The following is a 27289-nucleotide window of genomic DNA, read 5'->3' on the forward strand; positions in this document are numbered from 1 at the left end:
ATTTTTGCCCACTCTCTAGTTCCTGTCTCCTATCCATGCCTTTAAGCTGACACGAGGGACTGCAGGTGCTGGAACCCAGAGGAACAAACAATCTGCTGGAGGAACTCATTCGGGCAAACACCTGTGGGAGGAAAGAAATTGCTGGTGCATCAGGCTTAAGTATGGAGAAAGGAGACGACTAGTAAGCAGTAAGAGACTGGGAGTTGAGCAGCAACCAGCGGTGAGCCAAGGTGCTGGTGAAGGGGAAGGGGGGGAAGATGGATGACGAGCAGATTAGTCTAGGTTGGGGTTGGGGAAGGAGGAATTTGGGTCAGACGAAAAAAAAAGGCAGATGGAGCCAGGTGGGGGGAAGGGGAGAAAGAAGGGTGGGGAAAGCGTTTATGTTACCCCCTACACCGTAGTTACAGTGATTTGACTGAACGTCAAAGGTAGCAGGTTAGCCTTTTTCTCACTGGACGTGGTTATTCTGCTTCACTTTTGAAGGATTGCAAGTGGAATTCAACACTGTGCAATTTTCAATGAACTTGCCCAATTCTGACCTACACTGGAAGAAAGGTCATTGCTGCGGACACTGAAGGCCCAGAGCATCACTGGTAAGAATTCCAGTTCTGAGGTGTTCAACGTTCAACGACGACAAACGTCTTCATCTGAGGTGAACTACTGAGGGATCTTCCTCACTCATTTTATTTTAACAGCGAGTTCTTGATCCAATTTATGGCCGAATGTCCATTGATGTCATTCCTACTTCAGCTCTGGAATTATGTCGTTTGATCCAAACTGTGCACTGCTAAGCACGTCATCAGTGAATTAAATGCCACTTGGCAGCACTGCTGACAACGCCTTCCAGCCCCTTGCTGGCAATTGAGGGCAGATTTATTCGGTGGTAATGAGACAGCTTGGATTTGTCCTGCTTTTTGCCTACAAGACACGCTGAGACAATTTTTGAAGTTGTCACGTGGATGCCAGTTTTTTGTTTGGGTACTGGAAATGCCTGCCCAATTCTGGACCGCCCAACTCTGAAAACACCACAGTGTCTGATCCCTCCGCCTGTACTATTTCCGTCAACCATTTTTTGAAGAATAGGTGAACTAAATTCAGCTAAAGAGTGGCTTCTGTAAAAATGGAGTCTTTAGAAGAAAACAGCAAATGGCATTCAGCATCTCACAGTCCAGGTTAAAAGCACATTTATTTTTCCCATTCTAGTCGCCTGAGCCAAGTATAAGAAGGAAATTATTAGTCTGCAGATATTTAATGAGTTTTTGGTTGAGTATGCATCAAAAGAAAGATTTTATTTATTTATTTATTGAGATCCCTTCTGGCCCTTTGAGTCACACCACCCAGCAATCCCCAATTTAATCCTAGCCTAATTGTCCCATGATAGTCATAGTCATACTTTATTGATCCTGGGGCAAATTGGTTTCTTCGTTACAGTTGCACCATGGTTCTATTACTATTTATTATTTATGGTGCAACTGTAACGAAAACCAATTTCCCCCGGGATCAATAAAGTATGACTATGACTATGACTATCATGGGACAATTTACAACCAATTATCCTACCTTTCCTTTAATGCTCTTTGTATCACAAAGTGTTTCCTGCCGGATCTGCTCCAAAGCTGATTATGATACATAATTTGACAAATTATTATTTCCCAAAATTATTTTCTTCTTATTGTTATTAAGATTTCCTTAAGGAAATATGTTTTTGTTTTCATTTATTGAACCTCAGAATTTGTACTATCAATTAGGAATCCAAGGAAGCTTATTCCCATGAGGCAGAGGAGGGAAAGGAATGAGCTACCCTGGTCACCCTCATAGAAAAGAAAATCAGAAAGGTAACAAATATACACCCATGCAGAAGCTATACCCGAGGACACATAAAAAGGTGCTGCGTTACATTGTATCCACTGTAAAATATCAGCATAGTTGCAACAGACTGATCTCTTGTTTTTAAGACACAGTTCCTTCTGTCCAACTGATATGCTTACTTACAGATTGGGAATTTATTTATTCCCATCACAAGAAACTGCTTGTTAGAAGCTCTAGGGAAATTCAAAGAACACTACCACCCAGAGGAAGCCATTCAGTCCTTTAGATTTTTACGAGTTGCCTGAACTAGCTAACTACTTTGAAAACTCCGGAGCATCACTATAAGAAGATGGACACAAAGTTATCCACTACAGCAACCTACCTTTAAGTAGTATGTCCTTAGCTCATAAATATTTGGTCCTGGCCTTGGGAGTGGTTCATTCCAGAAACTGAATTCCAAGAGTATTTGATTTTTACGAGACAGCAACATCTTGCTTCTTTCCTTGCGGAATTCCAGGTATTCCTGAAAGTATGGAAATAAAGCGTATAGACAGCCAAGATCCTACTGAATGTTCCAGAAGACACAATGTGGCCCACCTCTTGCTTCAAATTCATATTGTCTTTCAAAACAGTATAGGATTCAAAACTATTGTTCAAAGGAGTCAAAACCTGATGCCTAAATCTAGTTATTTATTTATTTACTGAGCTACAGGTCAGAATAGGCCCTTCAGCCCATCAAGCCATGCAGCCCGATTTAATCTGAGCCTAACCACACAACAATTTACAATGACCTAGCAACCGGTACGTCTTTGGACCGTGGGAGGAAACCAGAACACCCGGAGGAAACCCACACAGTCACGAGGAGAATGGACAAGCTCCTTACAGGCGGTGGTGGAAATTGAACCCTGGTCGTCTATACCGTAAAGCTTTGTGCTAACCACTACGTTACTGTGCCGCCTCTAAGAGTGGAGATGCCGGGGATTGAACCTGAGGCCTCATACATGCAAAGCATGCGCTCCACCACTGAGCTACATTATACTGGGAAAAAGTTTCGAAGTTTCCATAGCATTGACTGTTATAGCAGTCTTTTTTGAAAAAAACAAATTGCAGTTATCTACTCGTTGACAAGTTGAATGGAGGACACAAAGAGCAGGCAAATGGAGATCGAATGGTTCACTGAATAGGCAAGAAGTTTGCAGTGAGCATATACATTAATTTTAGAAAATGTAAGATTACGAAACCAAATTATTATTCACTGTGACTAATAAATATTGTAGTACAAAGGGATCTGGAGGGGTCATAGTACACTAAAAAAGAATAATTAACCTATACCTACAGCAAGGAACTAAGAAGGTAAACAGAATGTTGCCAGGGGCTTGGAGCACAAAAGAGGACTCATTTTGATGCAGCATTAAAGGATACCATACCTGAAGTACTGTAACCTGTTTTGCCCTTCATATTTCAGGGATGATGTTCTTGCACTGGATGTAGTGCAGAGAAAAGACACAAGGATGATTCAATGGACAATAGACAATAGGTGCAGGAGTAGGCCATTCAGCCCTTCGAGCCAGCACCACCAGTGATCATGGCTGATCATCCACAATCAGTAACCTTTTCCTGCCTTCTTCCCATATCCCTTTACTCTGCTATCTTTGAGAGCTCTATCTAACTCTTTTTTGAAAGAATCCAGAGAACTGGCCTCCACTGCCTTCTGAGGCAGAGCATTCCACAGAACCACAACCCTCTGTGTGAAAAAGTTTTTCCTCAACTCCGTTCTAAATTGTCTACCCCTTATTCTTAAACTGTGGCCTCTGGTTCTGGACTCCCCCAACATCAGGAACATGTTTCCTCCCTCTAGTGTGTCCAATCCCTTAATAATCTTATATGTTTCAATCAGATCCCAGCTCATCCTTCTAAATTCCAGTGTATACAACCCCAGTCGCTCCTGGGATGAAGGCCTTTGGTGTATGGAGAAAGATCGAATAAGTTGGGCCTGTTTTCATCAGAGTTTATAAGGATGACAGATGATCTTACTGAAACGTGTAAGGTCTTGAGGGGGATTGACATGATGAATGCTGACAGGATGTTTTCCCTACTGGGGTACTCTAAAAACAGGGTACATAATTCAAAGAAAAAGGAGTCACCCATACATGACAGAAGTGAGGAGGAATTTCTTGTCTCAGGTTATAAGACCATTAGACCATAAGATACAGGAGCAGAATTAGGCCATTTGGCCCATCGAGTCTGCACCACCATTTCTTCATGGCTGATCCAATTTTCCTCTCAGCCCCAATCTCCTGCCTTCTCCCCATAACCCTTCACACACTGACCAATCAATATCTTTCAATCTCTGCCTTAAATATAAAGACATGGCCTCCACAGCTACCTGTGGCTATGAATTCAACAGATTCAGCACTCACTGGCTAAAGAAATTCCTCCTCATCTCCGTTCTAAAAGGACACCCCTCTATTGTGAGGCTGTGTTCTCTGGGCTTAGACTCTCCCACCATAGGAAACGTCCTTTCCACATCCACCCTATCAAAGCCTTTAACCATTCCATAGTTTTCAATGAGGTCATCCCCTCATTCTTCTGAGTTCTAGTGAATACAGGCCCAGAGCCATCAAACGCTCTTCATATGACAAACTATTCAATCCTGGAATCATTTTTGTGAACATCCTTTGAACCTTCTCCAGTTTCAGCACATCCCTTCTAAGATAAGGGGCCCAAAGTTACTCACAATACTCCAACAATGCTTTATAAAAGGAAACAATGCTGACCACAGCCTATTTTATCATGTGCCTCCAAGTACCCTAAGAACTCATCCTTAATAATCAACTCCAACATCTTCCCAACCACTGAGGTCACACTAGCTGACCTACAGTTTCCTTTCTTCTGCCTTTCTCCCTTCTTGAAGAGTGGAGTGACATTTCCAATTTTCCAGTCTTCCAGACCCATTCCGGAATCCAGTGATTCTTGAAAGATCATTTCTAATGCTTCCACAACCACAATCTCTTCAGCCACCACTTTCAGAACTCTCAGGTGTACACCATGTGGTCCCGGTAATTTAACTGCTTTCAGAACTTTCAATTTCCCAAGAACCTTCTCTCTAGTTACGGTAACTTCACACACTTCATGACCCCTGATACCTGGAACTTCCACCATACTGCTAGTGTCCTCCACCATGAAGGCTGATGCAAAATACTTATTCAGTTCGTCCGCCATTTCGTTGTCCCCCATTACTTCCTCTCTAACATCGTTTTCCGGCGGCTTGATATCCATTCTTGCTTCTCTTTTACACTTTATGTATCTGAGGAAAGTTTTGGCATCCTCTTTAATATCATTGGCTAGCTTACTTTCATATTCCATCTTTACCTTCTTAATGACATTTTTAGTTGCTTCTGTTGGTTTTTAAAAGCTTCCCAATCCCCTAGCTTCCCACTGATTTTTGCTCTATTATATGCCCCCTCTACAGCTTTTATGTTGGCTTTGACTTCTTTCGTTAGCCACAGTTGTATCATTTTGCGTTTAGAATACTTCTTCCTCTTGGGGATGTTTATATCCTGTGCCTTCCAAATTGCTTCCAGAACTTCTAGTCATTGCTGCTCTGCTGTCATTCAAGCCAGTGTCCTTTTCCAAATCAATTCTGGTCGACTTCCCTCTCATGCCTCTGTAATTCCCTTTACTCCACTGTAATACTGATACATCTGACATTAGCTTCTCTTTCTTGAATTTCAGGGTGAATTTGATCACATTACGATCACTTGCCCCTCAGGGTCTTTTACCTTCAGGTCTCGAATCAATTCTGGTTCACTGCACAACAACCAATCTAGAATAGCTGATCCTCAAGTGGGCCCAACCACGAGTTGCTCCAAAAAGCCATCTCGTTGGCAGGCTAGAGACTCCCCCTCCTGGAATCCAGCTCCAGCCAGGTTTTCCCAATCTACCCGTATATTGAAGTCCCCAGTGACTATTGTAACATTGTCCTTTTGGCATGCATTTTCTATCTCCCGTTGTAATTTGTAGGCCACATTCTTACTACTGTTTGGGGGTTTACATACAACTCCCATCAGGGCCTTTTTACTCTTGCAGTTCCTTAGCTGTATTCACAATGATTGAACACCTCTGACCCTATGTCACTTCTTTGTATTGATTTAATTTCATTCCTTACCAACAGAGCAACGCCGTCCCCTCTGCCTTCCTGCCTGTCCTTTCGATGCCATGTGTACCCTTGGACATTAAGCTCCCAGCTGTCATCTTCTTTCAGCCATGATTCAGTGATGCCTACATCATACCGGCCAATCTGCAACTGTGCTGCAAGTTCATCTACCTTATTCTGCATACAGCACGCATTCAAATACAACACCTTCAGTTCTGTATTTACCCTTTTCAATTTTGTCCACCTTTTACATTGCAGCTCATCCTGTTGAGCGAAATTTTTCCCTCTCCTCACCACACATTGCCTGTTTGTAAACCAGCTACCTCGTCTTCAGCATTATTATTTGCCTTTCCTATGATACTTCTTGCATTTAAATAAATGCAGCTCAGGACACTAGTCACACCATGCTCAATTTTTTGATTCCTAACTTTGGCTGAGGTCTACCTCCACAATTTCTCCATTAACTGTTCTGACACTCTGCTTCCCATCCCCCTGCAACTCTAGTTTAAATGTCACCATGCAGAATTAACAAACCTTCCTCCTAGGATCTTAGTCCCCCTCCAGTTCAGGTGCAAACCGTCCCTTCTATACACGGTGCACCTTCCCTGGATGAGAGCCCATTGATCCAGAAATCTTATGGCTTCCCTCCTACACCAACTCCTAAGCCATGTATGTAACTATATAATTTTCCTAGTTATGGCCTCGCTAGCACTTAGCACAGGTATTAATCCTGAGGTCACAACCCTGGAGGTCCTGCCCTTTAACTTAGCACCTAACTCCCTGAACTCCCTATGCAGAACCTCGTCACTTGTCCTACATGGACCACAACTTCTGGCTGTTCATCCTCTCACTTTAGAATGCTGAGGACTCAATTGCCCACAAACATCCTGTCTGTTCTCTTAACTAACCAATTCCCTATCACCACAATGTGGGATCTTCTCCCCCATTCCCTTCTGAGTCACAGAGGCAGACTCAGTGCCAGAGACTCGCCCACTGTGACATTCTGCTCTTAGGTTACCACCCACCCACCTCCCGACAGAAAACAAAGTAATATACTGTTGTTGAGGGGAATGGCCACAGGAGTACTCTGCACTGGCTCCTTAATCTCTTTCCCCTTCCTGACGGTCACCCAGTTTCCTGCATCCTGCACCTTGGGTGTAACTACCTCTCTATATGTCCTATCTATCGTCCCCTCAGCCTACCGAACGATCCGTTGTTCATCCAATTCCAGCTCTAACTCCTTAAGGCGGTTTATTAGAAGCTGCATCTGGATGTAGTTCTTGCAGCTGTAGTCGTCAGGGGCACTGGAGGTTTCCTTGCCTTCCCACATCCCACATCCCACAAGAGGAGCATTCTAACATCCTGCCTGACATCTCTACTGTCCTAGCTGAGCAGACACAAAGAGAATGAAAAATCTTGAGCCTTTCTTTCCTTTGCTTTCTCTGACTGAAGTCTTCTTTCACTGAAGCCTCGAAGAGCTAAAGCCTCAAGGTCACCACTCTATGTCCATTCCAACGACGGCCACTGTGCTTGCCCCTGCCTTCCTTTAATTTGCTCTTGCGAATCAATCCCAAAATTATGGTGAACTTTTAGTATTCTCTGTCTCAGGGAACATTAGTAGCAGAGCCATTGACCACATTCAAGTTGGAGAACGACAGGCATTTAAAGAACATGGGATATTTGGTGATAAAAAATAAAGGTGTGTTGCGATCAAGATCCAGTCTGATCTTATATAATTGTGCCCCAGGCTAGAGGGCTCAATTGACTTGCCCCAAAACCCAAACGGTTACATGTTAGAAATGTGGCTACAAACTGAGTTCACAGGTGGCAGAAGATTCCCGCAGCCTTTCAGCAGTCACAAAGTCCACCCCAATAGTCTCGCAAACACTCATTCTTACGCACACAGGTAGGGCGTTCATAATCTGGAGAGAACCTCCGCTTATTAGGAGGGCATAAGTATTTGCACTGCTTGCTAAATTTCAAACGAAATTTCATCATTTGTGTTTAAAGATTGTTTTCATTTATTACCTTGTTTTGTTTTAGCTTCTCCATTGCATCTGTCATAGCAGGATAACCACCAGAAAACCTCCATAAATGCACTGTCCAAAATAAAAGGATGACAAAAATTGTAGACTAAACAAAAATGCCGATTCTGCAAGCAGACAATGTCTGTACATTTTCACCAGTGTGTTTTATGCCTCAGGCATTTTCGTCTCATGGTAATAATGGAAGCTTATTCACTGTACTGCAGCCACAAAACGACAAATTGCAGATGTTAGTGATAACAGCCTGATTCTGATTCTGCGTGATCACCTTGGGAGGCTCAAGCAATTCTTATGGGGAGGTGGTAGTCTGGAGTTCATTGTTCATTAACATTAAACACAGGAAGTTAAGGGCTCCCTGTGTGTCTGATTCCACTGAAGTTAATGGAGCCGAACATGTGGAGATGAATATTTACAAAGTTTGTAACTCTAACAACCAAAATTCTAAAAGGCCTATTGAGACGAAGATAAGAAAGTCTATTTATATACATTTAAAAACAGAGAGCATTCTGCATGTAAACACATTTCTTTTAAATTAGGAAGCCAAAAAGAACAGGAGAGCTATGTGCCAGTAAGCACAGTACTTTTTCCAGAGTTCAGAATGCAGAATTTGGCAACTGGGAGATTTTTGGTGCAGATGAGGAAGGGATGCTTTACCAAACCAGGAGCAGCCTAACAGGACACAGGGAGGTCCAAGAACCAAGGTCCAAAAGGATTGGTTTAAAATAATATTTTAAACAAGATACCAATTATTTTCTGAAGGAGGCAACAGAATATTTTGTAAGATTGACTCATAATTCAAGATTCAAGATCGTTTAATGTCACTTCCCGTACACAAGCGTAAGGAGAGGCAAATAATTGTGATACCAGATCCAATGCTACACAAAAAATACTCAAAAGAACACAATAATAGTAATAAATCACACAATGAATATAAATACTTATACACATAGATTGATTGTATGTCAATAAAGTGATGGTACACTGTACATAAGGTAACGGATGGGGAATAATAAAGCAGTGGGTGGAGGTGTTGATCAATCTTACTACTTGGGGAAACTAACTGTTCTTGAGTCTGCCGGTCCTGGTGTGGATGTTACTTGATTGTAACTGGACAAACGCGCACCAAGTCTTTCATGGCGGGATTCGACACCAAACACGTTGCAGCCACCACCTGTTGCTTGGTCCAAACTGTCGGAGTTGGGCGTACTCGTCGAAGTGGGTGAAGAGGCTGTACATCGGTTGCTGTGATGTGCGTCGACCCTGTCCTCCACATCGCAGGTTTCAATGCTGCCTTGAGTTGCCGTGGTGGCTGGTGAGCCCCCCCACCCCCCCAGATCTGCTCACACAACTCAAAGTACAGTAGAACTACTCTACCGTGTCCACTTTTTCATCCCGCGTCCACTGCCTGCCTGTATTTGCGGTGAATCGCCTTAAGTTTGGTTACAATAATTGTCTTGGTTACATCGTCCAGTTTGTGCGGGTAGTCCTTACCCAGAGATTCCGTCCGCTCTGCCGCAATGTATTGTTCTTTATAGCGGTCGAGGATATCGCTGTATTTGGTATGGCACGACTCCCAGTCCACGTTCTCCACTGCTTTGCTGACTTTGCAGTCACTTGTAACGTGCAGAAGCAGCTCAACTTCATCATCTGTCCAAACGAAGAAGTCCGGTCTGCTTTTTCCAGCGGAGGTTTTCTTTGTATTCCTCGAAGACATTGTTGAAAACTTTCTTTTGCTGTTGTTGTAGGTACTCTAGTTTTTGACCAAAGGAAACAACAGAAATTCAAGGCGGAAACGGAAATAGTATACCGTCGCTTGTTTTCTGCAGATGTGTCCGGCGCATGCCCAGTAGGAGGAGATTCGCCCAAATACCCATTTTAATGTGGACGGAGGTATTTTCAAAAACGCCTGGTGTGGACGCCTATCATTTTTACGTGAAACCGGCGTTTTCAAAATTATCCAGTCTAGTGTGGACGTAGCTTTAGTCTCCTACCTGATGGGAGTGGGACAAACAGTCGGTGAGATCCTCCATGATGTTACTGACTCTTTCCCAGCACCTTTCTGTATATTTATCCTTGACAGTGGGTAGGCTGATGCTAGTGATGTGTTAAGCAGTCTTAACTGCCCATTGGAGAGCCTTCCTGTCTTCCGCAGCAAACTTTTCGTACCAAGCGGTGATGCAGCTGGTTAGGATGCTCTTTACTGTGCATCTGTAGAATGACGCGAGTGTGGATGTGCAAAGACCAGCTCTCTTCAGCCTCCTCAGAAAGTAGAGGCATCGGTGAGCTTTCTTGACTGTGAAGAATGTGTTCTGGAACCGTGAGATGTGTGTGATGTGCACTCCCAGGAGTCTGAAACTGCTTGCAGTTTCCACATCTGTGCCACCAATGTAAAAGGGGTGTGGGAGTGCTGAGTTCTCCTGAAGACGATAACCATCTCCTTTGTCTTGTTGACATTGAGGACCAGGTTATTTGCTTGGCACCAGGCCTCGAGCTCTTCCACTTCCTCTCTGTAGGCCATCTCATCATTGTTGATGATGAGCCCCATCACTGGCAAGTTATCAGCCAACTGGATGATGTGATTGCTCGGGTGACTGGCCGTGCAGTCGTGTGTGAGCAGAGTGTACAGCAAAGGGCTCAGCAAACAGCCAAGCAGGACACAGAAAACCTACAGCACAATACAGGTCCTTCGGCCCACAATGCTGAGCCGAACATGTACTTACTGTACTTAAAAATTACTTAAGGTTGCCCATAGCCCTCTAGTTTTCTAAGCTCCACGTACCTATCCAGGAGTCTCTTAAAAGACCCTATCGTATCCGCCTCCACCACCGTTGCCGGCAGCCCATTCCGTGCACTCACCACTCTCTGCGTAAAAAACTTACCCTTGACATCTCCTCTCTACCTACTTCCAAGCACCTCTCGTGTTAGCCATTTCAGCCCTGGGAAAAAGCCTCTGACTATCCACACGATCAATGCCTCTCATCATCTTATACACCTCTATCAGGTCACCTCTCATCCTCTACAGTTCCAAGGAGAAAAGGCTGAGTTCACTCAACCTATTCTCATAAGGCATGCTCCCCAATCCAGGCAACATCCTTGTAAATCTCCTCTGCACCCTTTCTATAGTTTCCACACCCTTCCTGTAGTAGTGAGGTGACCAGAACTGAGCACAGTACTCCAAGTGGGGCCTGACCAGAGTCCTAAATAGCTGTAACATTACCTCTCAGCTCTTAATCTCAATCCCATGGTTGTTGAGGGCCAAAGGACCGTATGCCTTCTTAACCACAGAGTCAACCTGTGCAGTAGCTTTGAGTGTCCTATGGACTTAGACCTCAAGATCCCTCTGATCCTCCACACTGCCAAGAGTCTTACCATTAATACTATATTCTGCCCTCATATTTGACCTATCAAAATGAACCACTTCACACTTATCTGGGTTGAATTCCATCTGCCACTTCTCAGCCCAGTTTTACATCCTATCAATGTCTCCTTCCGCTGTAACCTCTGACAGCCCTCCACACAATCCACAACACCCCCAACCTTTGTGTCATCAGCAAATTTACTAACCCATCCCTTCACTTCCTCATCCAGGTCATTTATAAATATCACGAAGAGAAGGGGTCCCAGAACAGATCCCTGAGGCACACCACTGGTCACGGACCTCCATGCAGAACATGACCTGTCTACAACCACTCTTTGCCTTCTGTGAGCAAGCCAATTCTGCATCCACAAAGCAATGTCCCCTTGGATCCCATGCCTTCTTACTTTCTCAATAAGACTGGCATGGGGTACCTTATCAAATGCCTTGCTGAAATCCATATACACTACATCTACCGCTCTACCTTCATCGATGTGTTTAGTCACATCCTCAAAAAATTCAATCAGGCTCATAAGGCATGACCTGCTATTCCTAATCATATTATGCCTCTACAAATGTTCATAAATCCTGCCTCTCAGGATCTTCTCCATCAACTTACCAACCATTGAAGTAAGACTCACTAGTCTATAATTTCCTGGGCTATCTCTACTCCCTTTGTTGAGTAAGAGAACAACACCTGCAACCCTCCAGTCCTCCGGAACCTCTCCAGTCTCCATTGATGATGCAAAGATCATCGCCAGAGGCTCAGCAATTTCCTCCCTCACCTCCCACAGTAGCCTGGGGTATATCTCATCCGGTCCCGGAGACTTATCCAACGATGCTTTCCAAAAGCTCCAGTACATCCTCTTTCTTAATGTCTATATGCTCAAGCTTTTCAATCCGCTGTAAGTCATCCCTACAATCGCCAAGATCCTTTTCCGTAGTGAATACTGAAGCAAAGTATTCATTAAGTACCTCTGCTATCTCCTCCAGTTTCATACACACTTTTCCACTGTCACACTTGATTGGTCCTATTCTCTCACATCTTATCCTCTTGCTCTTCACATACTTGTAAAATGCCGTGGGGTTTTCCTTAATCCTGCTCACCAAGGCCTTCTTATGGCTCCTTCTGGCGCTCTAATTTCATTCTTAAGCTCCCTCCTGCTCGCCTTATAATCTTCTAGATCTCTATCATTACCTAGTGTTTTTGAACCTTTCATAAGCTTTTCTTTTCTTCTTGACTAGGTTTTCAACAGCTTTTGTACACCACAGTTCCTGAACCCTACCATCCTTCTCCTGTCTCATTGGAACATACCTGTGCAGAACGCCCATACAGGACACCTGCACTGAGGATGATAGAGAGGGAGGAGTGGTTGTGCACCTGACAATCTGAGGTTTGTTGGTTAGGATGTCCAACACCCAGTGGCACGCTGGTGCGTTTAGACTGAGGAGTAGGAGTTTGTTCACCAAGGACTGTGGAACAATAGTGTCGAATGCTGAACTGAAATCCAGAGACAGCATAAGTGTCCTTGTTTTCAAGGTGTGTCCGATCCAGGTGCATGACAGATGCTATGCCATCTGTTGTAGAGCGGTTCTGTCAGTAAGCATATTGGTTAGAATCTGATTGGCAGGAATGGGGTTTTTGATGTGTGCCCTTGCCAGCTGTTCAAATCACTTCATGATGATCAGAGCTAGTGCTACTGGGCGGTAGTCGTTTAGTTCTGAAGGTGTAGAGTTCTTTGGTAGAGGGATGAAGGTGGCAGATTTGAAACATGTGGGAACAGCAGCATGGGTGAATGAAGGATTGAAGAAGTCCATGAAGACATTAGTGAGCTGGCGTGCGCACTCCCCAAGTACTCTGGCCCGGCTGCCTTTTGGGGGTTCACTTGCTGCAGAGCCACTCTCACGTCTGCTGCTGTTACACAGTGGCGGCTCCCCTGGGAGGAGAGTAGCTCTCATGGCCAGCAGAGTGTTGCATGCCTTGAAGCACGCATGGAAGTTGATTAGGATGTCAGAGAGGATGGTGTCGCTGGTACAGTCAGTAATGCCCTTGATCTGCAGCCATGTACACCGGGGATGATTACCAGAGAGAGGTGTTCCTGGATTTTTGTACATAGGCAGCCTTTGCCCTCTTGGTGCCGAAGATGAAGTTTCTTCTGTCTGGTCTGAGAGCTGCCTGTCACCAGACTTGAACAGTGTCACAGGCTTCTGGTATGGAGTGAACCTCTGCATTAAGCCAGGGCTTTTGGTTGGGCTATGAGATAACCTTTCTTGAGGTACCAACATTGGCTATACACATACTGATGTTTCCGATGACAGGTGAGACATATTCCTCACAGTCTGGTGGCCTCCTTGAACACCTGCCAATTGGCCTGTTGAAAAACAGTCCTAGAGCATAGAGACTGCCTCATTAGACCAGACAGTGATGGTCCTCATGACTGGTTTCTCCATTTTTAGCATTTATGTTGGGATTAACATTAGGGAGATGCGGCCAGAGAGGTCAAGATGAGAGTGAAAGTATGTTGTCTGTTTGTATAAACGTGGTCCAGTCTGTTTGTGCTCTGGGTGGCCATGGTGATGTGTTGATGGAATTTGGTCGAATGTCTTGTAGGTTAACATGATTGACGTCTCCTGCAATTATGAAGAGACCATTCGGATGCTTTTCTTTTGTAGAGAGCTGATGGCACTGCAAAGCTCTCCCAGTGCAACCTTGACATTCACCCTTGGGGTGGGAGGAGGGATGCAGATAGGGGTGATGAACACAACAATAAACTCCCTCAGCAGTTAATGTGGTTGGCATTTAATTGTAAGATGCCCAATTTCCCTAGCACACTGACTGTTAACTACAGATGAGTTTGTGCACCAACCTTTGTTAATGTACACACATATTCCGCCCTCTTTGGATTTCCCCGATGAGGAGTTCCTGACTGTGTGGAACAGAGTCACCCCGTCAAACTGAAATGCTGAGTCAGGCATGATGTTGCTTAGCCACGTTTCGGTGAAAATGAGAACGCAGCAGTTTCTCATCTCTCTCTGTGTGTTCATTCTCAGTAAGTCCATTTTATTATTTAGCAGGTGGGCACTGGCCAGGAAATGTGATGGTACCACCAGCCTGATCGGGTTAGCGCTAGCCTCACTAGTGCCCCAGCTCTCTTGTCGTGTCTCTGCTTCCTCTCATACACCACCGCTTAGGCCAGATCGCTGTCACTGGGTCTGGTGTCCGTTAATTCTGCAGCCGGCGGATTAAATGTAATTTTGTCCAAGAGTTCAGCGGAGCTTTGGTTGAATGAAACCCTTGACTAGAAACTTTGAAGCACTATCCAAGAATCCGAAGCTAGCGCCATCAGTGGGAGCTGGAGTAGTCGTTGCATCCCTGCACGCCACCATCTTCACTGGCAGGGACCCTGAGGCTGGCCAGCCAAGACCCGTTTCTTACCATTGCAGCACCACGTGAGAACTGCACTTGCCCTGAGGAAGTACACCCGAAGGAGTAGCTCTAGTATTTGAGCTAGAGTTCAAAGCTTCCCCCACTTAGTTACCTTCCCCGCCCCCACTTGGTTTCAGTGTGTAATCTTTCCTCTCCCCCCCAACTTCTTATTCTAACTTCAACCGCCTTCCTTTTCAGTCCTGATGAAGAGTCATTGCTCAAAACATCAATTGTTTTCTTCCCTTTCACAGATGCTGCCTGACCTGCTGAGTTCTGCCAGCATTTTTTGTGTCTTGCTCTGGAAATACTTGGAGTCACCACAAAATACAAGGAAGAGCTTCTTGATCTTATGCTCCAGGAAAGAACTACCCAAAAGGCAAAGTTCAGGGTCGTAAAAGAGATGCAAGAACAAGATGTTTAGGGTTAAGAACATCTCATGGTGCTTGTTGAGAGAGATAAAGAAGCAAATTTGCAGGTAGGTTATGGGGATGTGCAATATCTTTCAAGTGATGATATTAAAATTAGACATTATTACTCAAAGGTCATTTGGGACAACAAATAAAGGGAAGAGAAAACAATGAGTTGCTAAAAAAATCTTTGAGCAGTGCATTCTTGTTCTAACCAGGAATGAGGCACTGCCTGGGCGAAGACAAGTGAATCAAGAGGGTGATAAAGAAGGCAGACAGCATTCTTTCCTTCACTGGGTGGGGCATTGAGTATAAAAGTTGGTAAGTTATATTGCAGCTGTATAAAAGTTTAGTTAGGCCCCAGTTGGAGTAATGTGTGCAGTGCTGGTTGGTGGCTTCAGGAAGGATGTGGAAACTTTGGAGGGAGAGATTCACCAGAATGTTGTCTAGATTGGAGCATATTGAGCTATAAAGGGATTGGATATTTTGTGTCTTGCTTGAATTTCCAGCATCTGCAGATTTCCTCGTCTTTGCGTGGATAAATTTGGACTGCTTTCTCTGGAGTGTCAGAGCTGGGGGGCAACCCCAAGTATCCTTCTTCCATGTTGAAAATGTCAAGCACAAGGCGGCTTAGCTTTAAGGTGGGAGGGATGAAACATTTAAAGGTGGTGGTGGGGGGTGCAAGCTGGTATGATGTATCTATTTCTGAGGCAGTTAGAGCGGGACATAAGCAGGCGGGGACAGTGGGGGGACAGGGAAGGCTACAGACCAAGTGCAAACAGATGGTATTAAAATGTACACTGACATCATGGGTCAGAAACCCCGACTTAACGCACAGGACAATTTACAATTACCAACTAACCGATACATCTTTAGACTGCAGGAAGAAACAGGAGCACCCAGAGGAAACTCCATGCATTGCACGGGGAGGACACCGGGATCGAACTTTGAAGCCCCAAACTGTAATTACGCCGCACAAACCACTGTGCCCGTCATGGCGCCTAGGGGCACTAAGCAGAACACCAAGGTCGCTGGAGTTGGCTTCGGCTTTTGTGAGGATAGCGGGGTGGAGCATTACTTTTCTGTCAGGCTGCGATGGCTGCTCTGTCAATCAATGGTCAACTGTGACACCACGTCATGCTCGCACCCCCCCCCCCACCGTGGGCATCACCTGAACAAATAACTAGCCAGACTCCATAGTGAGCAGCCGAGTCACAGGCTTGGTCAGGAAGCTGAGCGTCCACCTGAGGTCAGGAATGATTATGATCATCTAAATAATGATAATTAAACCAAAGGTGAGAAGGACAGTTAGGACGAACTAAATTAAGTCTGGATAGTAGAATTACCTGCTTGATCCTGCTCACCGTACCATGTATTCCAGCTTCCTACAATCTCACACGGGTAGTCAGGATCATTGTGTAGCTTTTGCAATATTTTCTCCCTGCGGTCATTAACAAAAGGTTTTATTTTTAACCCAACTGCAAACAATCTAGATCTGTGCACACCAAATGCTTCCTTACGTAGGCTTGTACATAAACATAAATAGTGCAATACAAAAATACGTTATGGAAAAAATATAATTCCAATTTTCTTAGTAATGTACATATGTATTGATTAGGTTATGAATTTTACAAACAACCCAATGTAAACCGAAAACATATGTTGGCTAGTATTAGAGAGAGAATAGAAAGAATACTACAAATCCTTCAGATCACAATGTTAACTGCAAATAATTTGCCAGGACCTGAAGGGTTAAGTGGCCCAACAAGGACAACCAACGATGAAAAAACTATTGAAACTCAGCAAGCCAGATTGGAAAATTTTGTGGTTTGGGAACTGGGTATGGAAAAACGTATGCAGTTGTAAGCAGATACATTTTCTACCAGTTTACCACATTTTTTTGCACCTGCTCAGAAAAGATTAGGAAGTGATCACATTTAGATTTCGAAATGATTCACAGCTGGGTTGTCAGAGTACCTCGCTACTAATTTCCTCTGCTGGTTGCTGCAAGGGGTTTACATAAATTTTGTTCTGTGTGAATCATATGGAGTGAGTCAAGCAGAAGAGATTAGACAAACCCTGCACAACACAAACCACAGCTAGGAATGGCAAAGGTCATTGGGATTCACTTGACAAAAGCCTAGCAATCCAATGATTGTGCAAATCCCAACACTGTAATTGTAAAAGCCACTGATATGTGGGCTGTCTTCCATAATATGAAAACCCAACTGGCCTACGTATACCTTTTGCTTGGCTTTACAAAATATAATCCAGATTTAATGTATCACTGATGTCAAATATCCTCTGCTTTTGTTTAGAAAGTAACCAAGTTCTAACACAATGACTTAAAACAAAATAGGAAGAGAAAAGACAGAATGGCTCGAGTGTTTCATCACCACCTTGATATTCCCTGCCTCCCATCACTGAAAAAAAACATTATCACAACAAGGACAATACCTTTTCAAGAAGGCCAAATCTTTTCAAGGCATCTAGGAATATGAGTTTAAAATGATCCTGTCAGTATTGCTGGGAACAAGTATATTTTACAAATTACAAAACAGACATTAACCTGCAGGTGTTTTTGAGTATGGGTTTCTTGGACCGCATATATTATACAGCAGTCAGATGAAATCACTCACATCAAATAAAACTAGGTAAACAAAAAGATGTACATTTAGGCGACGTGCCAAAATTATAATTTACACACAGTTCTGTGCACTCTGGTCAAGCCAAGTAATCATTTATATTTTATATGAATTTATATAGAATTATACAAACATATAGCGGTGAGTGTTTTTGGAATTCAAAGGAATCAGCTTTCTTGTTTCAACAAGCACCACCTACAAGGATTCCTTTGTTTAATAGCAGTCAATATCAAATCGTCATAATTGGAAAAAATGTTGTTTACAGACTGATATCTCTTTCGGATAGTTTTAATAGAGACAGCCAATGTGAACCATGTCTGGACTTGACCTACTAAATATAGTTCCTTATCAAGGGGAAATTCAACATCACAACAAAGAAATGCACTCATGATTCTTCAAGCAGAGCAAGATCGATAGATAGTTAAAAACTGGGCCAATGTTAATTTGTAATTTGACTAAAACAAGCACAGGCAATAATGTATCCAATTGTTCCATAATTTCCTGTAAAGGTGTATATAATCCAAATAAGCATGCAGGAAGTAGTCCTGTGCTGGGGAATAGGGTTAACTGGAAAATAAAACTGCAATTAATTTAACTTTAAAGAAAATGCCCATAACATTGATAGTGAGGAGGAGAGATTTGGACTGTAGAAGGATTCAGCTGGTGTGGTCAGCTGCACAGAAAAGTTGTGAGTGGAATTTAGCTCATCAAAGTGTCGGGTAATGCACTGAGGGAATATCGTAAGAAGATATGTGTATAAACAATAAACGCAAGGAACAAAAGAAATTTAGAGCATACGTTTTCAGCGAACCTTAAATGTAGCCAGTCAATTCAATTAAAGTGGAATGCTTTTTTTTGTATGGGCATAGAATACAAGATTAAGAGGTTATGAGTACTATGTTCAGTCTAGTCACCATGTTGCAGGGACAAAGTCATTTTTATAGGAGAGGGTGTTATGAAAATTTACGAGGGCATGGGTGGGGCTGGAAAATTGGACAAGCTGGCCTTGTTTCTTTTGGACCCGAAGAGAATGAGAACATATTTAATTGAAATGTACTAAATGATGAAAGGCCTTGAAGATTAAAATGCAAGAACTATTAGGGTGCTCAAAAACCATGGGGCAAAGATTTAAAGGATTTGGTGGAAGGATTAGGAGGGAGATGAGGGTGAGAGGAGCCTGGACTGGAACTCACTGAATGAAAAGGTGGTAGAGGAAGAACCATTTATTATGCTCCAGTGCAAACTTGAGGAGCCCTGCAGTGTGGAGCTACAACCTAGAGTTATCTGCCTCCCGGGCATTAGGCTGGAAGCCCGTTTATCCCCACTGACACCGACATGATTGTCCGAATGAGCTTTTGCTGAGTCATACATTATCTCAGCAACAACTACCTGCATTTGCATAGCATCGTTCAGTGGATGGAATACCCTAACGTACTTCACAGGTGCTTTATCTAACAATACTTAACACTGAGCCACTCAAGGAAATATCATGGTGGATAACCAAAAGCTTTGATTGCTGGGGGAAAAAAATAAGGGGTCTTAAAGGAGAGAATGGGAACTGAGAAAATAAGAGAGGAAATTCCAGAACTCCGGACCTCAGCAGCTGAAAACGTGGTGATTAAAATGGGAAATGTCCAGGAGACCACAATTAATGTGGCTGAGAATCCTCACAGGATAGACTAATTATAGACACAAACAGTGGTGAGAATATGTAATATATTCCAATGTGGAGGAATCCTAGTGTGAAAATAGTAAACAAAATGCTACATCACTCTTTCAAAGATCATGGGCACTGTCTGAATAAAATCAACTGATTTTCAAGAGATTGGAACTTACGATAAGCTGTTGTAGGCATCTAAACATTCTGGCTTCACATTATGAACTAAGACAAAAACAAAAAATGTTTCAGTATAATTTGAACAACCAGTTGACTTTTGATAATAGTGAGTAACAAGCATCGGCAGAAGCTTTTTTCCACTTACATTGCATTTTGTACAAATTGCTAGTTTCCTTCTTGGAAAGGAGATTGGAGTGAGCATCCTTTCTTTGATTTACTCTGTGGACAAATAACGATCGAAACCATCCTTTGTCATTTTTCTCTTCTTTACTACTTGCCCTGTAAAAGCAAGAAGAAAAAATAAGTTAGATGTGTGTTCACAGACTAGGAATGGCGAAGCCTAATTGTGGAGTGATTTTGCCCAGAGGCCAGTGTCGCTCCCCCTACTCCTTCATGCCCTGACTAATCAAGAATCTATCAGCCTCTGACACATCGAAGTGGAAAAATATTTCAGCTTCTTTGTGCAAATGAAGCACAGTATTCCATGCATTACTCGGTAACAGGGCTATTTCCAGGCTGCAGCTGAATCAAAACAGAGGCACAGCAAGGACAAATCACACAGATGCACATTAATCCTCCCTCTTCACAGCTACCCTTTGATGAGTATCAGATGGCCATCTTAAATAGGCCTTGGCTGTCACTTGGAAGACAGTCTACCAAGGACTGTATCTTTCCTTCATCGTTGAAAGGTCCTTTGATGTAATAAAATAGAATTTTGCAAAACCCAGAAGAAATATAAACTTTCAAGTGAGCGCAAGCTTTGGTTCTAAGGGGTCAGGTATCTAGCGAAGAATCTGGCAGCTGATGGGCATCAGAAATTCACTATGTAGTTTTCAGGACACAGTAGGATTAAAGCAAATCAAGTATTTAGTTATTTTTGGATTGTTTGGAAGATGTGTCTGAACTTTATAATAATGCATCTGCAAAAAATAATTATTGTGATATTTAAGGAAAAGATGGCAGAATATCTATCCATTTGGTGATAGTTAATAAATAATTGCTGTCCACGCATGAACTTGCCATATTTTCCATGGTAAAGAAAAACAAAATGTGCTAAATTCTGTTTCAGTCTTCCCTGAATTCACCATATCATTAATGTAATCAGAACAAAGGCTTCAAAAAGAACAAAATCATAAATTAGATAGAGGTAATCTAGTCTGATTTTGAATGAAACATAGAAACATAGAAAATAGGTGCAGGAGTAGGCCATTTGGCCCTTCGAGCCTGCACCGCCATTCAGTATGTTCATGGCTGATCATCCAACTCAGAACCCTGCACCAGCCTTCCCTCCATACCCTCTGATCCCTTTAGCCACAAGTGCCATATCTAACTCCCTCTTAAATATAGCCAATGAACTGGTCTCAACTGTTTCCTGTGGCAGAGAATTCCACAGATTCACCACTCTCTGTGTGAAGAAGTTTTTCCTAATCTCGGTCCTAAAAGGCTTCCCCTTTATCCTCAAACTGTGACCCCCTCGTTCTGGACTTCCCCAACATCGGGAACAATCTTCCTGCATCTAGCCTATCCAATCCCTTTAGGATTTTATACATAGAAACATAGAAACATAGAAAATAGGTGCAGGAGTAGGCCATTCGGCCCTTCGAGCCTGCACCGCCATTTATTATGATCATGGCTGATCATCCAACTCAGAACCCAGCCTTCCCTCCATACCCCCTGACCCCTGTAGCCACAAGGGCCATATCTAACTTCCTTTTAAACATAGCTAATGAACTGGCCTCAACAGTTTGCTGTGGCAGAGAATTCCACAGATTCACCACTCTCTGTGTGAAGAAGTTTTTCCTAACCTCGGTCCTAAAAGGCTTCCCCTCTATCCTCAAACTGTGACCCCTCGTTCTAGACCTCCCCAACATCGGGAACAATCTTCCTGCATCTAGCCTGTCCAATCCCTTTAGGATCTTATACGTTTCAATCAGATCCCCCCTCAATCTTCTAAATTCCAACGAGTACAAGCCCAGTTCATCCAGTCTTTCTTCATATGAAAGACCTGCCATCCCAGGAATCAATCTGGTGAACCTTCTTTGTACTCCCTCTATGGCAAAGATGTCTTTCCTCAGATTAGGGGACCAAAACTGCACACAATACTCCAGGTGTGGTCTCACCAAGGCCTTGTACAACTGCAGTAGTACCTCCCTGCTCCTGTACTCGAATCCTCTCGCTATAAATGCCAGCATACCGTTCGCCTTTTTCACCGCCTGCTGTACCTGCATGCCCACTTTCAATGACTGGTGTATAATGACACCCAGGTCTCGTTGCACCTCCCCTTTTCCTAATCGGCCACCATTCAGATAATAATCTGTTTTCCTATTTTTGCCACCAAAGTGGATAACTTCACATTTATCCACATTAAATTGCATCTGCCATGAGTTTGCCCACTCACCCAACCTATCCAAGTCACCCTGCATCCTCTTAGCATCCTCCTCACTGCTAACACTGCCACCCAGCTTCGTGTCATCCGCAAACTTGGAGATGCTGCATTTAATTCCCTCATCCAAGTCATTAATATATATTGTAAACAACTGGGGTCCCAGCACTGAGCCTTGCGGTACCCCACTAGTCACCGCCTGCCATTCTGAAAAGGTCCCGTTTATTCCCACTCTTTGCTTCCTGTCTGCTAACCAATTCTCCACCCACACCAATACCTTACCCCCAATACCGTGTGCTTTAAGTTTGCACACTAATCTCCTATGTGGGACCTTGTCAAAAGCCTTTTGAAAATCCAAATATACCACATCCACTGGTTCTCCCCTATCCACTCTACTAGTTACATCCTCAAAAAATTCTATGAGATTCGTCAGACATGATTTTCCTTTCACAAATCCATGCTGACTTTGTCCGATCATTTCACCACTTTCCAAATGTGCTGTTATCACATCCTTGATAACTGACTCCAGCAGTTTCCCCACCACCGACGTTAGGCTAACCGGCCTATAATTCCCCGGTTTCTCTCTCCCTCCTTTTTTAAAAAGTGGGGTTACATTAGCCACCCTCCAATCCTCAGGAACTAGTCCAGAATCTAACGAGTTTTGAAAAATTATCACTAATGCATCCACTATTTCTTGGGCCACTTCCTTAAGCACTCTGGGATGCAGACCATCTGGCCCTGGGGATTTATCTGCCTTCAATCCCTTCAATTTACCTAACACCACTTCCCTACTAACATGTATTTCGCTCAGTTCCTCCATCTCACTGGACCCTCTGTCCCTTACTATTTCTGGAAGATTATTTATGTCCTCCTTAGTGAAGACAGAACCAAAGTAATTATTCAATTGGTCTGCCATGTCCTTGCTCCCCATAATCAATTCACCTGTTTCTGTTTGCAGGGGACCTACATTTGTCTTTATCAGTCTTTTCCTTTTTACATATCTATAAAAGCTTTTACAGTCCGTTTTTATGTTCTCTGCCAGTTTTCTCTCATAATCTTTTTTCCCCTTCCTAATTAAGCCCTTTGTCCTCCTCTGCTGAACTCTGAATTTCTCCCAGTCCTCAGGTGAGCCACTTTCTCTGGCTAATTTGTATGCTACTTCTTTGGAATTGATACTATCCCTAATTTCTCTTGTCAGCCACGGGTGCACTACCTTCCTTGATTTATTCTTTTGCCAAACTGGGATGAACAATTGTTGTAGTTCATCCATGCAACCTTTAAATGCCTGCCATTGCATATCCACCGTCAATCCTCGAAGTGTCATTTGCCAGTCTATCTTAGCTAATTCATGTCTCATACCTTCAAAGTTACCCCTCTTTAAGTTCAGAACCTTTGTTTCTGAATTAACTACGTCACTCTCCATGTTAATGAAGAATTCCACCATATTATGGTCACTCTTACCCAAGGGGCCTCTCACGACAAGATCGCTAATTAACCCTTCCTCATTGCTCAAAACCCAGTCCAGAATAGCCTGCTCTCTAGTCGGTTCCTCGACATGTTGGTTCAAAAAACCATCCCGCATACATTCCAAGAAATCCTCTTCCTCAGCACCTTTACCAATTTGGTTCACCCAGTCTACATGTAGATTGAAGTCACCCATTATAACTGCTGTTCCTTTATTGCACACATTTCTAATTTCCTGTTTAATACCATCTCCGACCTCACTACTACTGTTAGGTGGCCTGTACACAACTCCCACCAGCGTCTTCTGCCCCTTAGTGTTACGCAGCTCTACCCATATCGATTCCACATCTTCCCGGCTTATGTCCTTCCTTTCTATTGCGTTAATCTCTTTTTTAACCAGCAACGCCACCCCACCTCCCCTTCCTTCGTGTCTATCCCTCCTGAATATTGAATATACGTTTCAATAAGATCCCCCCTCAATCTTCTAAATTCCAATGAGTATAAGCCTAGTTGATCCAGTCTTTCATCATAGGAAAGTCCTGCCATCCCAGGAATCAATCTGGTGAACCTTCTTTGTACTCCCTCTCTGGCAAGAATGTCTTTCCTCAGATTAGGGGACCAAAACTGCACACAATACTCCAGGTGTGCAGAGATAATCTGAATAAAAATTAAGACCATAAGATATAGGAGCAGAATTAGGCCATTTGCCCCATCGTGTCTGCTCTGCCATTTCATCATGGCTGATCCATTTTCCCTCTCAGCCCCAGTCTCCTGCCTTCTCCCCTTATTCCTTCATCCCCTGACTAATCAAGAATCTATCAATCTCTGACAAATATATCTAAAGACTTGGCCTCCACAGCTGCCTGTGGTAATGAATTCCACAGATTCACCACTCTTTGGCTAAAAACATTCTTCCTCATCTCTGTTCTAAAAGCACACCCCTTTATTCTGAGGCTCTGCCCTCGGGTCCTAGATTCTCCCTCCATAGGAAACATTCTCTCCACATCCACCCTATCAAGGCCTTTCACCATTCAATAGGTTTCGGTGAGGTCGCCCCTCATTCTAACGAATTCCAGTGAATACAGGCACAGAGCCAACAACTGCTCTGCTTATGACAAGACTTCCAATCCCAGAAAAATTTATTAAATGTTTCCGTGTTAACGTATTTGATGCATCAACTAAACAGAGGATATTTATCAAATAATTTGACTTAAACAGTTTAATCAGAAAAGCAAACATATAAAAAGTCTTTACCTTTACACTGCAGTCTTTGCATTACAATATCTTTTCTTTAAACCACATTGTAAATATTGTCATAGTTCACACAACAAAGTTGTGTTGCTACTAATCAAGTGGTTATTATAACTTAATACTAAAACCAACCAAAGCAATGAAAGGGAAAGATATTCTACTAAAAATGTCTACCGTTGAAATTTCTATTACCTCTTCAACATTAATGTCTGTTCACAGGCACAATTGAAAATACAGTCTGGAAAATGATTTCAGTCTAAAATGTGACATTAAAGTTTTGAGTATATATATATTTATATATGCCCTGACATATGCTTATTATTATTTATCTAATTGTTATCTTAATGTTAAGAAATTGAGAAGCAAGTATTTTATGCTAATATTAGAAAGATTTCAGAAGCAAAATATTTTTGACCAAAATTAATGGTTGCTTTCTGCACTCCAATACTTAGCATTAAAAGTGAGTAAAGTTTTCAAGTCAAGTTCAAGTTTATTGTCATCTGACTATACATATATACAACCAAATGAAACTTCCTCCCCCAGACCACAGTGCACCCACAAATACATATATCACACACATCAAATATTACCACAAATAAGTTATTAAAATATAATTCAAGATGCATGTAAATGCACAGCAAAGGTAAACAATAAACACCCATCTTAGTGATGAGACTCGGTGGCGGCAGAAGGCGTAGAGCAGGGGTCGGCAACCTTTTTGCCTCTGTGGGCCGGATTGCATATTAATGAGCAGACGGTGGGCCAGATAAATGCCATAAAAAACTTGAAATATGGGAATTATCCATTTAAATACATCTAGGTATGTTTTGCCTCAAGTTAATGAATAATGCATGCTAGAAAATCAATTGTGCTTAAGGTTGCCTACCCCTGGCGTAGAGGAAGAAGCTGTTAACCAGTCTGGCAATCCTAGTCCTGATGCTCCTGTACCTCCTTCCTGATGGTAGTGGGCGAAAGAGGTAGTGGGATGGGTGGTAGGGATCCTCAACAACACTTTGGGCTCCTTGTATACAACGTTCCCAGTAAATGTCACAAATAGGGGACAGGGAGAACTACTCTTAAAACAAATATCAGCAAACACATGTTAAGAATTGGACTTGTTTTCTTTTAATTTTCCTTATCAGAGTAAAACCTTGGGACCTAATAACGTTGAGTATTAACAGACATGGAGCTGAAGTCACTCAAGTGCACGAGCCAACTAAATTCTGTCAACAACAAGCCACCACATAGTCCGATCACAAGTGCTTCACCAAAGACAGCTTTTATCAGACCCCACAGCTCATTGGAACTGCTCGTCTACATGTAAGCAATTAATTCGATCATTCTCCAAACATCTTTTCCCTAGAGAAGGGTTTCCAAGAATTTTAAAGTATATAGATCACACACTTTAGATATGCTAGTTGGATGTGATCTTAGCCTAGTTATATCAACTATTACCACAGAAACACACATGAAATTTCAAACTAATGATTATGGATTAAATGGCAACCCCCTCTCATTTCAGAAATGTTTAACATTAATATCTGAAATCGGGATACATTTTCACTTTAATTAACTTTGGTGCTTAAAAAAAACCCCTAGTTTCTGAACGAAAAATCCAGTTACATGTGAATGCCTAATCAGTTCGAAACAATGAAGAGAATATGCGTTTATTTCAACGATACTTTTCTTTGTTTCGAACGTCTTTGAAAAGTAATCAGTTTTCATTGCCAAATAATCATCATTGAAACCTCAAAATAGCAAACAATAAAATGTCTAAGCACCACAGTAATTACACCAACTTAAATAAATTGAGAAAGTGAGAGAACCCCGACTCACATGCATAAAACTAAGTTCCCACTGGCAGGCTACACCAAGAACTAAGTAAGCGAGCCTGGCTTTGGGAGAATCTGGCTACAACCATGACAGTGTAGCAAAGTACCAACTTTAATGGGTTACATTTACTCGGTGTTCTGAAAGAGAATGGCAGCGACATTTTTATCTGAAGAGGACACAGGGAGCGGGCGACAATGATTCCAGGAGCGGAGCATTCGACCGGACCTGCTCCGCACAGTCCTGTCTGGCAATGGACAGGTAACATGGGCAAGTCAGGGACGCAGGCCACACAGCCGCACACTACCTGGTGAAAGTCAGCGCCACCGAGCCCCGCGTTAACAACGTCGGCGATTTCCATATCCGAGCAGGCCACATCGCCGCCATCTTCCTGTCTCTCTGGTGGAAAGGTCAGCGTTTGTGTGTGTGTGTGTGTGTTTTTTTTTGCCAAGGTCTGCCAAAGTCCTCTCGGCGAACGTCGTTCAGCAGGGAACGTGAGCGCCACAGCTGTGCTCGTAGGCAGGAAATGGGAAATGCTGTGCTCCTGTTCCCGTCTAACTATCATTAGAGGTATAATGCTATGTGATGTTTGAGATGTTTTGAAACCTAATTGTTTTCATCCCTAGAAACAACAGGAATGCACGCTTTTCAGATCTATCTTCACAATCTTTCAATATATG

At 43.0% G+C, this 27289-nt stretch overlaps 1 protein-coding gene across 1 annotated transcript in view; it reads right to left on the reverse strand.

Moving 5' to 3' along the window:
* nipsnap1 (nipsnap homolog 1 (C. elegans)) overlaps positions 1-27074 on the reverse strand; it is a 51571-nt gene extending 24497 nt beyond the window's left edge. Inside the window, exons 1-6 of the mRNA XM_063034089.1 lie at positions 26917-27074; positions 19827-19960; positions 19681-19726; positions 16546-16640; positions 7994-8064; positions 2192-2332 (exon numbers count right to left, since the gene is read on the reverse strand). Coding sequence (XP_062890159.1) covers positions 2192-2332; positions 7994-8064; positions 16546-16640; positions 19681-19726; positions 19827-19960; positions 26917-26996 — 567 coding nt within the window. The 5' untranslated portion in view covers positions 26997-27074. The remainder of the gene's footprint in view (positions 1-2191; positions 2333-7993; positions 8065-16545; positions 16641-19680; positions 19727-19826; positions 19961-26916) is intronic.
* Positions 27075-27289: the final 215 nt, after the last annotated feature.

Source organism: Mobula hypostoma, chromosome 27, assembly GCF_963921235.1.
Source record: "Mobula hypostoma chromosome 27, sMobHyp1.1, whole genome shotgun sequence".
Lineage (NCBI taxonomy): Eukaryota > Metazoa > Chordata > Chondrichthyes > Myliobatiformes > Myliobatidae > Mobula > Mobula hypostoma.